The following is a 13,980-nucleotide window of genomic DNA, read 5'->3' as shown; positions in this document are numbered from 1 at the left end:
AAAAGTGCCACATAAAAATAGTATATGTTCTGTATTTTAAAAAAGACATATAAGTGGTACAACACTAAATATTAACCATATATGTATGTATGTATATAAAATCCCAGTTTGAATGAAACTCACAGTGCTAACATTTTACTAATCTTCACAGTGCATTGAAGCAAGCTCAGCTCTCAGGGCGTGGTGACGTCATATCCGCGCCCCGGAAGCTCAAGCTCGTCGCTGGTCAAACCTGAAAGCTTCTTGTGTATGTTGCTGAAGTCTGGAAGGGTCAACTTTCTTTTTCCATCCATCCCAAAATATACTCGGTGACATTTGTTTACACATAGGTAAACGTAGTCGAAGAACGTATTTTTTCCGAAATGGACTCCTCTGAGCACGGTAAGTGTCGTCTGTGGGTGAGTTTTCTGAGCTTCGAGCAGGTGAAGCGAAGAAGAAGCGTGTCTAGTGGGTGGCGCCAATAAACGGGGCAAAACAACTCGTATTTAAATGGTTATCAAGAGAATGCCCTATAGGAAATTCAAGAGTATTCAGGACAATCTCTATTTAATTATTTTTCTCAGTTTTTATTGTGTTGGATTTAATTGGGTGCATTAAAACGTTCGGTACATTATTATGTCAGGTCTATAAGAGGTCAGTGCTGGTCGGTCTGACAGCTGAACATGTAGTGGTGACATAGCTGGAGATTCTTAAAACTAGAAGTAGAGTAAGTACTCTATTTTTAAACAAAAGAAACACAGCTGTAGTTCTTCTTGGCGTCACTGTCTAGACAAGATCCCTCATGTACACCCTGATCCTGTGCCCTGAATCCTTCATTATTTATTCATATATTTTTATTTGTCTATAGGCCCTGCAATGTCATCTACAGGTGTAGCCAGTGGCTGGAATCCACCGCCAGGCCTGACAGAAGAGGAGGCAGAAGAGATGCAGGTGGAGCTCATCAAGGTATCACAGAGTTCGTCCTCCACCCTGAACCTTCACATCCGGAACCATACACAGGGGTTTTTGCTTTTTTTTTCTTTTTCAATGAAGAAAAAAAAATTTAACACGTGGTCATTAAAAATAGCATCTGGGTTTGAAATGATGAAATTTGAATAGGTAAATGATAACAGAATGATGATAGAATTGAGTATTTTTAGGTGAACTATAAGTTTTAGGTCCGAGGATGAAATGTGAATTTACTAAAAGACTATCAGGAAAGGAAATATTAATTTGGAACATGCACACTTTCTTTCTTAATTGTAATATGCTGAAAATGGCTCTGGTTGAATTGTTTGCCTCCCTGAATATTAACAATTTGTATCTTAACAAAGTTGTGAAATATAAATTGCTAAGCAACTTACTTGCATCTCACCTTTTAAGCATTAAAACTGAACTCTTTTGCTAGAATTCAGCTTAAATTTAAAAGTAGTTTTTCTTGGTGTTGCATAATTTATTTGACAGTTTTTATTAGGTAATTATATCACTAATATTTATATTATACAAAATACAGAGCTCCAGTAAAGATGGGTTTGGCCTGACTCACACACTTTCAGAACAATTTGCTGTCAAGATTATATGAAAGATTATCTTAAAGTCAGATGAGGTGTGGAAGGTGTGTCTTTCTGGGATAGTTCACCCAAAAATTAATGTGATGTCATTGTTTATTCACCCTTATTTTGTTTCTAAGCCTGTGGAACACAATATGAGATGTTTTGATTATTTTCTTTTTGGAGCTTGACAGCCACCGGTCATTCTCCGCTTTTGTGAATAGAAAAAAAAGCAGCTTTGGAAATTCGGAAAAATATGAAAAGTTTGTTTGTTTTATCTGGTTTTTCTCTGTTAGGTGGAGGATGAGATTGAGACACTGAGACAGGTTCTCGTGGCGAAGGAGAGGCATGCTGCTGAGCTCAAACGTAGGCTTGGCATCGGTCCCCTCTCTGAAATCAAACAGAACCTCACCAAAGGCTGGCATGAAGTTCAGTGCTCCAATGCGTGAGTACTTCCTGTCTGTTAAACCTGTCCACTCTGACTGAAGATCACCTTAACCTACATCTGTCCTTTCTAATCTCATGCTGCATCTTTATACATGGACTGTTTGAATCTCTTAACAGTGCCCGCTGATGGGACATTATATTTTTTTTAATATATAATGTATGTACATATAAGTATACATGTATATACATACCAAATTAATATCTCTATTAATATTTCTTGAAGCTACTTTTGGGGTTCTTTCACTGTAGCATCTCAGCTAAACCCTTTAAAAAAAAAAAAAAAAGACCTTTTCTGTTAATATATCTATATTTCTGCTTGTAGTTATATGAGAACATCACAAACTCTTGGAGACTTGAATCGTAGAGTTACCTCATCTAATTTGTGAGTTTTCTCTCTTTTGCCTGTTGTTGCTTGGTCTTGTGATTCTGTTTGCTAGGTGTGGACCTGCTTCCCTCTTGTTTCAATTTCATTTGTTTTCTTTGAAAACCCTTCCCATGATCCTTTCATGAGTAAATGAATGTTTCTGTGTTTCCTTTCTATAAACGGGAGTTTGCCAGCTTTCAATCAATCAAAATAAAATACAAACAGAATACAATTTAGTATGACATCATTAATAATTAAGAAATATAATGAAGTTCACAAATCAAGCGATCTGTTTTATCGGTGCTGATTATATTTCTTGAACAATGAAGCTGGCTAACTTCAAATGCTCTGTGAAGTGAGTGAAAAATAGAACAAAATGAGAGGAAATAAGAATTCAATGCTATTTTGTCCTCTTTGCTTGTAACATTATAAAATAACCTTGTGGATGTCAAGCTCAGCTGGCCATTTTGTCTGGTTTCAGCCTCTGTGGTTAAAGACACATGTGCTGTTGCCTCTTTGGCTCATATAGGGGCAGATGTGAACATTTGAAAACTGTTTGAATGGACAGACCTTCCCTTCCACCTTGATATGAAATTTCCCTACAGCTTCCCAAAATTATCAGACCTCAGTGCATGAAAAAAGGAATGGAAACATGAAGGTTTTTACTTCTCTTTAGCAGAATAATTTAAGATTATTGCTCAGTAATGTGAAATTGATGCGTATACAAAAAGAGCTCACAAATAGTTTGAGGCAGGGTTTTAAACAGCTAGGCCAAAGTACTTGAAAGAGAAGTAAAACCTGTTTTAGGAGTTTTTCAACATCCTTAGGTGGTTGTGTTTGAAGGAATTTGCATTCAGATCAATGTGTCTCAACTCTGGTAATGTCATCTTTAAAGTTTTTAGTTTAGAGGAATCATCCCTTTCTCAGCCCTTTAAATAAAAAATGATAAATCAGAGGTCTACAAAAAAGCAAAAGTTTAAGTGTGCAAAGTTCACAGCATTTAAACTGATCTTTTGTATATTATTATACGTTAATACTGTGGAAATGTGTGTTTGTAGATACCTTACAGCTTCTTCCACACTTGAAGAAATTGGGCGTTCTGATGCGTGAGTTTGATTTTGTTGTTGTCATTTTTCATTTTATTTTAAAATACCTTTTATTTTTAAAATGTTCAAAATGTGCCTGCAATATGGGTTTTATTTTTATGTGGATTTTCTTTTTTCTTTTGTTAAATATTTAAAACTGCCATATCAAAATATAATTTTTTTTTAAGGTGTCCTTGTAACAGAGTAATTCAAAAATTAAGTTGTAAGTAATATTAATTAACAACGTGTACTTGCTATAGGTTTAGGGTTTTAGTATTATGGCTTTTTGTTTTAGGGTTGGTTGCTTGTAATTATGTATAATTTACTGTTATTACTATACTAAGTACATGTAAAATATGTGACAAGAACACTGAAAAATAAAGTGTTTCCTAATATATGAGTCAAATTTAAAATGAATTTACACATGGCCATTAAAGGCTATTAAAGTAGCACTCAGCACGTGTTTGAGAGACTTAAATCTTGTTAAAGCACTGATGTCACTATGGTTTAAGAAAGCAAACAGCAAGCTTCTCAGTGACACTAGCACAAAGTTTCCTAAGCGTCATAGTGTGACCCATTAGACTCCTCTGATGTTGAACAGATCAGGTCATAAATCAGAAAGAATGGAAGGACCATAAGGACTTTACTCTGATATAGGGCAGCACAATTAATCAAAATTAAAGTGCAAAGGCAATACATCGCAATTAGGCAGAAGCAGCAAATATGCCCCGAAGAAGAAATCCGTCAGCTGTATAAACAGAAAATTTAACTGCTTTCATTGATTCAAAGTGACTAATAAATGCACGACTACGGCAATATATTATGGTTTATCTTCTTCTTATAATTTTCATCATAATAAAGTACATCTATGATGAAATGCTAATCAACATAGACTTCATCACCGCTAAAATACAATGAAATATTGTGTACCTTAATATTTCTGTTTAAGAAGCCACATCATCTCACAGAAGGATTCATTTGGAGAATTTGGAGTAAAAACATGTCATTAAATGTGGTATTTTCCACGTGCTCTCAGATGGGGCAGCATTAACTACACCGAGCCATAGTTCACTGAGCAGATATGCAAACAGCTGTCATTATTGCAAACGATTTTGTAGATTTTATAAACACAATTTTGCATAGCTTGTCAGAGAACTACGGCTCTGTGTAGTAAATGCTGCTCCACCTGAAAGCAGGTGATGGAGATTTACTGCTAAATCACAGAACTGGCTTTACTCACTAAATGTGCATGACAATTGCAATTAATCACGTTCGATTAATCATGCAGCCCTACTCTGATACAAAGCATCTGGGTGATTTAATGTAATAAAGAATCATTTTAATAAGGAATCTTTTAGGGAGGCATCTTCCTTATGGGCATAGTAATCTAAATAAATGGTGTTAACAACCCAGATCTATAGCCACTATACACTTAACCCCATTGTCAGACATGTCTCATTAGATATCAGTGTCCTGTGATATCGTCTGATCTCAGACCTTGAGACTACATAGAAAGGGCAGGTTGTGCGGTTTGGCAAGGGTGTAATGTTTGTGCTCGGGGCATGTGCTGAGAAAGCTGACTTGGAAAACACTTGATGAGATTTTCCCAAAGCAAAGTGGCTTAGCCTTACCTAAGGTCATTAGAGGACTGTGTGAGCTTTTCTCTGTGGCTGTGTACTTGTTTTCTTCAGAGATTACATTACATTTGAGAGACTGAAAGAATTGTCAATATTTTGTTATTATTATTATTTTTTTTAATAAAAGGACGGGTGCTTATCTACATGCTTGTGCATCTGTTTGTGTGTTTATGAATAGTGTGCAGTTGTATTTAGTGTGTGTGTGTGTAATTGAGGCCAATGATGTTTGTTGAATCCAGGTGCAGATTCTGTACAATGAGATTCAGACAGCAGCAATGTTAACAGACAAGTGTCTAGATAGTTAGTCCTATTAGCTTTTACATCTCTTAAATCAATAATTCACACAGATATGATGATTCTGTCATTGTGTATTCAGCCTTATGTCATACCAAACCCATATGCATTGTTTTCTGTGGTTATAAAAAAGATTTATGCAATATCAAGCCTTCTGATCCCACACATTATATATTTATAATTTCTTAAACATCACATGAAGACTGGATAAATAAATTGTATTTTTCACAATGTTTCTGTTTTTACTGTAATAGTCCTGCTGAGCATTAGAGACATCTTTTAGAAACATTTTACTGACCCCAGCCTTTTGTATGGTGTGTAGTGTATACAGTGAACTAATTGTACAGACTACTTTTATATTGTTGTGTTTTTTTTCATAACATTAATTCCATAGCTTTCAGAGGTCAGCAGGCAATTGCAGATTTGAGGTTGACATGTTCTTGATGCATTCACCTTTAAAGTGATGTGTTATGTTCCTGTCTTGGTTCTTGGTTGCTCTGTCTGAGCTGTCAGCTACTGTAGTTTGATGCCAACTGGTGTGTTCAAAATATAACTGACAACTGCTAAAGGAGAAATACTTCTCTCTCTCTCTCTCTTTAGCTATAAGAGGACTCAGGAGACTCTGTCTCAGGCAGGTCAGATGACATCAGCTGCATTCTCCTCAATGGGCTCCGCCATCAGAAACCAATTTGGAGAGATGAGGTGAACTATATTCCTCCTCTATATAACTTCTCTCACTTTTTTTTTCTCCTAGTTATTTCAACCTCCAATCTTCTTCTCCCGTCTCATAAACTTTTATTCTCCTTTTTATAACTAACTTTGGTTGTTTTTCCTATGCACTGTATGTTTGAAGCTTGTTTTGTGACTTCATGTTCAAAGTTGTATCCTAAAGGAAACAGTCCAGATCCAGTCTTTGGTCCGGTCCTGTTAGGATCAAATTTATCACCTCTCAGTTTTTGAATACTATTCTGTTGTAATGTGAAATTTAAGTGAAAAGGATATTCAGGAGAAATTTAGGGTAAGACTTGATTTAGCTAATATATATATATATATATATATATATATTTGAAATAATGTGCACTGATGGATCATGCACAATAAAACCATTAAAAATAAATTGTGGTCAGTTTTGATTTGATATTAAATTGAAATGGACGAGTGGTACTAATTTAAATGTGAAAAAGACATTCAGAGGCAATACATATGTTAGCAATGCATCTGTCAGACCTGGACTATAGCCAAAAGTGTCAGGAGTGGTATAAATGAGGTATCTGTATGGTGGGAAATCTCCAGGTGGCTGGAGTAGCATGAGTTCTGTGGTGTTTTCAAAGAACAGAGCTTATCAAAATGAGACATTCTGCTCTGATTTGACACCAAGCAAACAGGTTGTAAATTTGCATAGCTTCTCAAATTGTGATTATGCTTCCCGTGTATACCCTTGTTTTTGCTTCTCTGACTAACTAACCTGACACGCACACAGTTCAAATGTTTAGGGTTGGTAAGATTTTTAAAAGTCTTAAAATTGTGAAATACTTCAGTTTTCAATTTCTCTTTTAAAGTTCACAATGAGTGTCACGAGTGCCTTAAAAAATAATTCTTATATGAAAATTTGAAGAACCTTTTTTATTATCAGTGTTGAAAACAGTTGAGCTGCATACATCTATGGCCTATAAAAGTGTTACTTTTAAATTAATAGAAAATCTTACTGACCCTTGACTTTTAAGTGGTTGTGTGTCAGCTAACAACCTTTTTTACAACCTGTATTTGCACACTGCTTGTTTCTATATTTTTTTTTATTCTACTTTCTCCGGCACTGTATATATATTATGTCAATATTATGAGGTTATGTTTATTGCTGTGTTTTTCTCCACACCGCTGCGCTGGGGCTGCTCAGGGCTCTGCAGTACTCTAACTCTGGGTAAGAGCTGTACTAGAGCCTGCACTGATGGCAGCCATCTACTTTTTGAGGTCTCCTGTACCTATGACGATTTCTAGAGCATTCTGTGGTAGCTGTGAAGCGACTGATCTATCTGAATCTACCTTTAAAGCTGTCATTGATATGACCTTAAATTACTATAGCTATGATAGAGACGTTAGATATAATATCCTGTCTAAAGTTTGCTTTTAAGAGTCTTTCATTGTGCTCTACAATCTCTCTTTCTCTGCTCTGTGCTCGACTAACGCTGTCTGCTCGGCTAACTCTCCCTGCTCACTCTGTCTCCAAACTACTCTCCGCAGTAGCAACTTTTCCATGCGTCACTCTTTAAGTATGCCAGCTATGAGGTAAAGTACCAGCCCCATTCTCTCGCTCATTAATATCTGTCTGAACGCTGCCTTTCACCTGATGTAAAAATCTTTTTTTAATATTTTCAACTTTGCTGAGAAAAATTGTAACACTTGTTAATGGTTACATTTAATATTGCTGTAATTTGAATGGAATATTCAACCATTTGCTTCTAATCTGGATACACCTTTTAAAGAAAATGGGGTATAACGTCATATTTACACAAGAAGCAATATGGAGGTACAACAGGAACAAAAAGACAGATAGTCAGGTAGAACCAAAGGCATGGTCGTCATTTTGACCTCAGCAGTTTAATAGTAGGTACATTTATTTCATGTACAGCTTTATTTTTCAGCATGGAAAGCAAATGCTTTTTCTCTGTGTGTGTCTAAGCCCTGTCAGCGCTGCTTCACCTAAATGGGGAGAAAAGGCCTTTATTTTTTTCTTTTGTATGATTTAAAGGAAAATCTAGCTAATTTGGATTATTCATGCTTTTTTTTTATATATATATATATATCTTAGGAACTCACCAAGCTTTAAAACCTTTGAGGACAAGGTGGAGAATATGAAGGTTAGAGCTTTTTTCTCTCCATTAATTGGTTTCCATTTTATTTTGTTGATCCTTTTCTTTTGGCACAACTGTTATTTCTGTTGCGGATAATGACAATAATATATGTTCGTGTTTTTTCATGCATTTATTACTCCATCCATTGTGCATTTGGACTCCCAAAGTACAAAGTAATGGGGCAAACAAATGAAGAGAGCGACCGTTCACCAACCAGCAACAACGCACCCTGAGCAGGAAGCACAACCTCGTGACCAAGAACTGACCTCTGTGATTTCTCTATAACGCTGTACCCAAATACACTCCAGTCTCTCCACTGCTATGTTAACTTCAGATGAATGTACAAAACAGAAAATAATGCTTTAAGAAACTCAGATGCCAACATGCAAAGATATTATTATTACTTTAACAGCTGAAGACTGTAACCCTTGCAAATGCATTGTAGCCAAACAAAACTTCTTAAATTAGAATGTTAAAAAGTGGATAACCCTTTTTGGGACTGTTAGGTGTACTTCTGTGCATCAAAGTACATTTACATGTATTGTAATATTTTATTTTTTCAAACAACAGGGCTTCTCTCACACTTCAGTAGTAATTGGTCTGTTAGGATCTGCATGAAGAGGTGAAATGTTTGCATAACATACTTAAGAATGTCCTAAAATATGTCAGGCTTCCTCGGCCTGCTTTATGTCCACGGTATATTATTGTTACATGCCTCCTACAGTTAATATTGCACTAGTTATTACCCTGCTTGATACTCAGGGCAAAAGGTGCTAAAGCTTTCCTTGTGACATGACTTGAGCCCCAGATGTGTATCTTCTCTAAAGATGTGTACTAAATTATTCACATGTATTTTATTGTCTTGTATGTTTTGAGTTTCCCCCAGTTTTCCAGGTAATAATAAAACCTATACTACTGTTTCTTCTCATTACCTTTAAAAGTTTAGAATTAGTTTAATTAGTATTCTTATTCTTCTGGCACATAATTAATATCTTTGTAGTTTTTCTTTCTCTAAGTAAATAAGAAAAACTTGTGTCTTGATATTTTCCCCTTGGTTACCTATGTTAAATTGCAGTGTCTGGCATTGATTGAGCACCCAACATTGTGTTTACGAAAGATTTAATTACTAATCAGATGCAAGACTAATATTTCTGAGTAAGATTAAATGTAATGATTGTAATAGTTAATCAAAAATTGTGGTGGAAAAAAAGGAAAATTTCACTGTAAGGTGATGGAAAATAGGGTTTTTTTTTTTCGGTCAGTTTATTATTTTTCTTTTGATTCATTGTGTTTGTGGGGAGTACTGTCCATGCAGTGATCTGGAAGAGAATGTTACCATACTGACCTAACTACTGTATACATGTTTGATGTTTTGAGGCTGTAATGTACTACACCGATCAGGGTTCATTAAATGCAAGGAAATTAACGAGAATGTTGTGGTTTGATTTGTCCGTTCACATATTTACTTTCAGAAAGAAAAAAAAAACGTTATGCAGCATTTGGATGTGACCTTTCAAATAAATGTTCAATAATTATAAAAGAAAGCAGGTGGCGACAAACATTCATATTCAGTTGGGTTGTCTATTAAAATTGTATTAAGCTAGACCTAGACGTAAAGGTTTGATTTTATTTATCAGTCAAAGTATTGGATGTTTTTTAGAAAACAAACTTCCAAGTCATGTGACCTTGTTTAGATTGATGGTATGGTTAAAGTGAATTTGAGTTGTTAACAGCGTTTATCTGTGGACACCCCGTCCCCACTTCACTAGTGAAACAACACTGTTTTGGCAATCTCGTGCCAGCGAACAAACCACGCCTCAGCCTGTGCCACAGACAAGGAACGCCCACTAACTTTGGCTCGGCTGCCAAGCCACGCCCTCTGGGGGGAGAGAGAGAGGCTTTATCGTCACTCAGGTGATAAATAGTCCATGCGCCCAGCGTGTTGTAGAATTTGGAGCGAAGGAGCGAGAGACCTTGGAGGGTCTCAACCAAGAACCACACCACAAATGGGCCCCGTCGCCTAGCGTTTACCCGACCAAACCTTGCTTTTGCTGTATTACCAACATCAGCACTCACCAAAAATAAAAGGTAAGTAAATGAAGAATTAGTTAATTATTATGTTGTTGTTTTTTTTTTTTTTTTTTTTTTTGGACAGGCGGTTTAGAAAGGAAAACCATTGTTTACGTTTTATTTACAAATAAACTTTTAATATCAGTAATTCTGAGGTCATGCAAATGAAGAAACTAAAAAAAATAATAATAATTTGAAGTCGCCTAGTTGCAACTGATACAACATACCTTTTGACATGGACTTCAAGGCGGTGTATCTTAGTATTTTAGCAACAAAACAAAAAAAAAATCTCAGTATTTTTTTTATTTAGCGTATGCCAGCTTTTTAAACACGTGTGTGACTTAAACGTCTCGTCTGTTGTATGTGGCACAGAAGGGTATTAACCAGGTCACGTGGTAAATCCCTCTTCCCATCTGGAACCTGACATTAATTTTTGCAGGTCCTTAATGTGAAACTAAAGTTACACTAAAACACTAATTATTGTGCTATCACTTAGTCACTGTTTGCCAATATTGTTTATTATTGGTGTACATTCGTATCTTAACTTTATTTTTATTTTTTTTTATGTGCAGTTGAAAGTAGATGCACTTTTTTTGTTTGCATGACTTTTAGATTTTTGTATAATCTATAGCCTGGAAATATCAGGAAGGGCACACACACACACACACATATATAATTGGTTTTCCTATTTTTTAAATGCTCAAAGCAACTGCAAGCAGACAACCTTAGAAGCCCAAGTACTTTCATAGCCATTTGTAATGAAATATGAGCTATTCTGTATGCATGTTCCAGTGGCGTCATGGCTGTTCTAAGGAAGTGGGTCACTGAATATGGTTATATGATTCTTGAAGTATCAGCTGTTAAGTATCATCACATCACACTCTACAGAATAGGAAGGGATGCATGAGCAGTTTCAGTGGAACATTCTCTTCATCCTTGTCTCAAATGTCAAAAGGGTTCTGTTCTTCTCTGAACTGATTAATGTTCACATCTTAACCCGTTGGGAAAATGTAGGCCACACCTTGCCTGTGATCCAGACATGGTAAAAACCTCTTTAAATCTCTGAGGGCTTGCAGCACAGATTGTTGGTGCATCTGCCTACCTGAGATGTTGTCCAAGTTGCCCTGGTATTTTAAAGGCCATGATGTTATCATGTCATGCAGCTGTCGTCCTCAGACACATTAGTCCTCATTATTGCTGTAAATCTTTTGTTGAACAGGTCTTTCCATCTTCCACACAGCTGACCTTTGAGTACGGGAAAATGGCAGCAATTCCATCCAGTGGTTCCCTTGTAGCCACCCATGATTACTACCGAAGTAAGTAAATGTTTTTCATTCACAGTATAATCAATCTGTGAATTAAATATTCTTCTTGAATTTAAGAATAATGCAGTATTAGTAATCAGTTTTTCTTCATGTTGCAGGGCGCATAGGATCTACATCTAGCAACAGTTCCTGTGGCAGTTCGGAGTACTCTGGGGAGGTCATTCCACACCCACCAGGTATATCATCTGAAGATCTTTATCATCTCAGTCAGTGCCCAAAAATCCACATAAAAATGTAATAAGATAGAGTCAGCTTGTTAAGCAATAGAAAAGTTCAATGTCCAATTCCGTGGCAGGTCTGGCACGACAGGACTCTGGTCACTGGTGGTCCAGTTTCTTCTTTGGGAAGCAGAATCAAATGGGGACACTCAATGAATTTGAATCCCAGCAGAAGTGAGTTTAAGAAAGCTTTTGTGTTTGGTTTGACTCAGCTCCTGAGTTCTGGTTTTCATGCAAGGTGTTCTTGATATTGATTGGCAGGGCTGGCATCTACACAGTGACAAATGGTCAGGTGTCCTGCGTTGCCCGAGAGTTTGTGATGAAGAGACACTTGAGTGAAAGCAGTGACCCCGGGAAGGAACCTGGATCCCCGCTCCCCCCATAAACAACCCCAATCCAATTCCACACCTGTACCTCTCATCCAGGAGTCACCGTGGGCAGAAGCAGGCGACGGAGGCTCCATTTTTTTTATTTTTTAGGAAAAACCGGCTGCTTTTTATGTCATGCTTCATAGTGCACCTTTTTTTTATATATATATCTATGACCAACATTGTAAAACTAAATAGCTAAAAAATGCTTTCCATATGACTTGAGTATTTTAGTGTAAGTCACTGTATCACTGGGTGCACTTTGCAATTGTATTATATTTGCTATGAATAAATTACTTACTGCAGCCAAAATTATGGTGTGAGAGTTTCTATTCCTCCTGCATGCTGTCATTACATAATATGTGATTGGAAATGATCTTATCCAGTTCCATTAGCATTGACTATGGTGAATCACTATTAGGTTATCAATGTACTTTCATACATGGATTAGCACTTAACAGTCTCTGTTCAGTGACTGCTGTTTTACAGAGAACGAGCAGCTAATCAACAGCATGTGTGTGAGATGTTTGGAATTAAGCAGGCTTTGGTGCGATTAAAACACGTGCTAAGATAAGACACACTAATACCATTTATATAACATTACACCAGCTGTCGTTGGATGCATCTATTGTATGCAGCAACAAGAATCTGAATCAGTTTTTAGAATCCACACATGACAGACCGTGATTCATCCACTGGGGATATATGAAGGGTTAACTTCTGGGCACCGCATCACTTGCATTGTATTAAATTGTTTCATCTGAAGAAATAAATTCACATATATCTGGTACAGCATGAGGGTGTGTAAATGATGAGAGATTTTTCCTTTTTGGTTGAGCATCCCTTTAACGCTACCACTTATTTTTGCAACAATTACATTTGCAGAAAGTATATTTGTGCTCAGAAATCCAAGCCCAATTAGGTGAAGTTAATATCCATTTCCAAAAACACAAACATAAAATAACATTTGAAAAGTTTAAATTTGAGTCATTAAAAAACAAAAACACAAAAATTGTCCCCACAGAAAAAGCACATGAACTTCACATGTGCAATCACGTTAAAATCAGATGTGAAATATGTGAAACATGGTTTTGGAGCATGTTCATGGTGTAAATGTGTGAAACCCATGTGATCACGTATTGTCCACACTTGTCCAGTCCAAATTTGTTCACGTTTTCGAGAGTTACACCATGAAAATTTTCCAAATCCACGGTAATGTGAGCTTTACATATTTCACATCTGATTTTAACGTTTTTATACATGTGAATTTTATGTGTGTTTTTTCTGTAAGGGTTTGTAACAAGTGAGATATCAATTAATTTTGAACAGTATTTTCTATTTCAGAAATCTGGTCACCTGCATTTAGGATAACTTCACTGACGTAAACGCAACTGCGTAAAAGTACGAGATATTTTAGAGAAAATACGCGGAATAACGTGACACGCCACACATGGTGCTGCCTTTCTGAATAAGCTCGGGTCGCAGACTTTTCTCACTGATCCTGCAGTTGTTTCTAAACTGAGACAAACTAAAAACAGCGCAGTCAGTCTGCTCACGAGCATTGCTCGGTTTCACCCGCGCATCGAGGTTACTCTGCACAAAGGTGAACACGTGCACACTGACAAGTTTGTGTACAGACTAGTTCTTGGTATTTTTTCAAGCTGTTCTGTTTGTTTGGATAAATATCACCATGCAAATATTTTGAGTGCCTGTACTTTAAACATTCTCTGTATGATTAGGCCCACTAGTTCTAGTAAGCTGACCCAGTTCTCAAAGAACCTCTAAACATACCAT

At 36.5% G+C, this 13,980-nt stretch overlaps 2 protein-coding genes across 12 annotated transcripts; both read left to right on the top strand.

The window, feature by feature from the left end:
• The first annotated feature begins 167 nt into the window (after positions 1-167).
• On the top strand, positions 168-9,631 carry LOC128018695 (tumor protein D54). 10 transcript variants are annotated; one of them, XM_052604389.1, is made up of 10 exons: positions 168-381; positions 848-945; positions 1,826-1,974; positions 2,299-2,358; positions 3,399-3,446; positions 5,957-6,058; positions 7,251-7,274; positions 7,595-7,639; positions 8,163-8,211; positions 8,373-9,631. In XM_052604389.1, the coding sequence occupies exons 1-10, from the start codon at positions 363-365 to the stop codon at positions 8,436-8,438; spliced, it is 660 nt and encodes a 219-aa protein (XP_052460349.1). In that variant the 5' UTR covers positions 168-362; the 3' UTR covers positions 8,439-9,631. The 10 variants fall into 10 exon arrangements, with proteins under 10 accessions (XP_052460349.1, XP_052460350.1, XP_052460356.1 ...); XM_052604390.1 differs by lacking the exon at positions 7,251-7,274; XM_052604391.1 differs by lacking the exon at positions 2,299-2,358 and having other exon boundaries at positions 170-381.
• Positions 9,632-10,124: 493 nt separating this feature from the next.
• LOC128018696 (pancreatic progenitor cell differentiation and proliferation factor A) lies at positions 10,125-12,498 on the top strand. Of its 2 annotated transcripts, none has more exons than XM_052604399.1 (5): positions 10,125-10,293; positions 11,495-11,591; positions 11,699-11,776; positions 11,896-11,992; positions 12,080-12,498. In XM_052604399.1, exons 2-5 carry the CDS (start codon positions 11,537-11,539, stop codon positions 12,201-12,203), a joined length of 354 nt encoding a protein of 117 aa, XP_052460359.1. In that variant the 5' UTR covers positions 10,125-10,293; positions 11,495-11,536; the 3' UTR covers positions 12,204-12,498. The 2 variants fall into 2 exon arrangements, with proteins under 2 accessions (XP_052460359.1, XP_052460360.1); XM_052604400.1 differs by having other exon boundaries at positions 10,130-10,293; positions 11,516-11,591.
• Positions 12,499-13,980: the final 1,482 nt, after the last annotated feature.

This window comes from Carassius gibelio, chromosome A8, assembly GCF_023724105.1.
Source record: "Carassius gibelio isolate Cgi1373 ecotype wild population from Czech Republic chromosome A8, carGib1.2-hapl.c, whole genome shotgun sequence".
NCBI lineage: Eukaryota > Metazoa > Chordata > Actinopteri > Cypriniformes > Cyprinidae > Carassius > Carassius gibelio.
The sequence above is the reverse complement of the archived record's forward strand: the minus strand, read 5'-3'. Positions and strand labels throughout refer to the sequence as shown.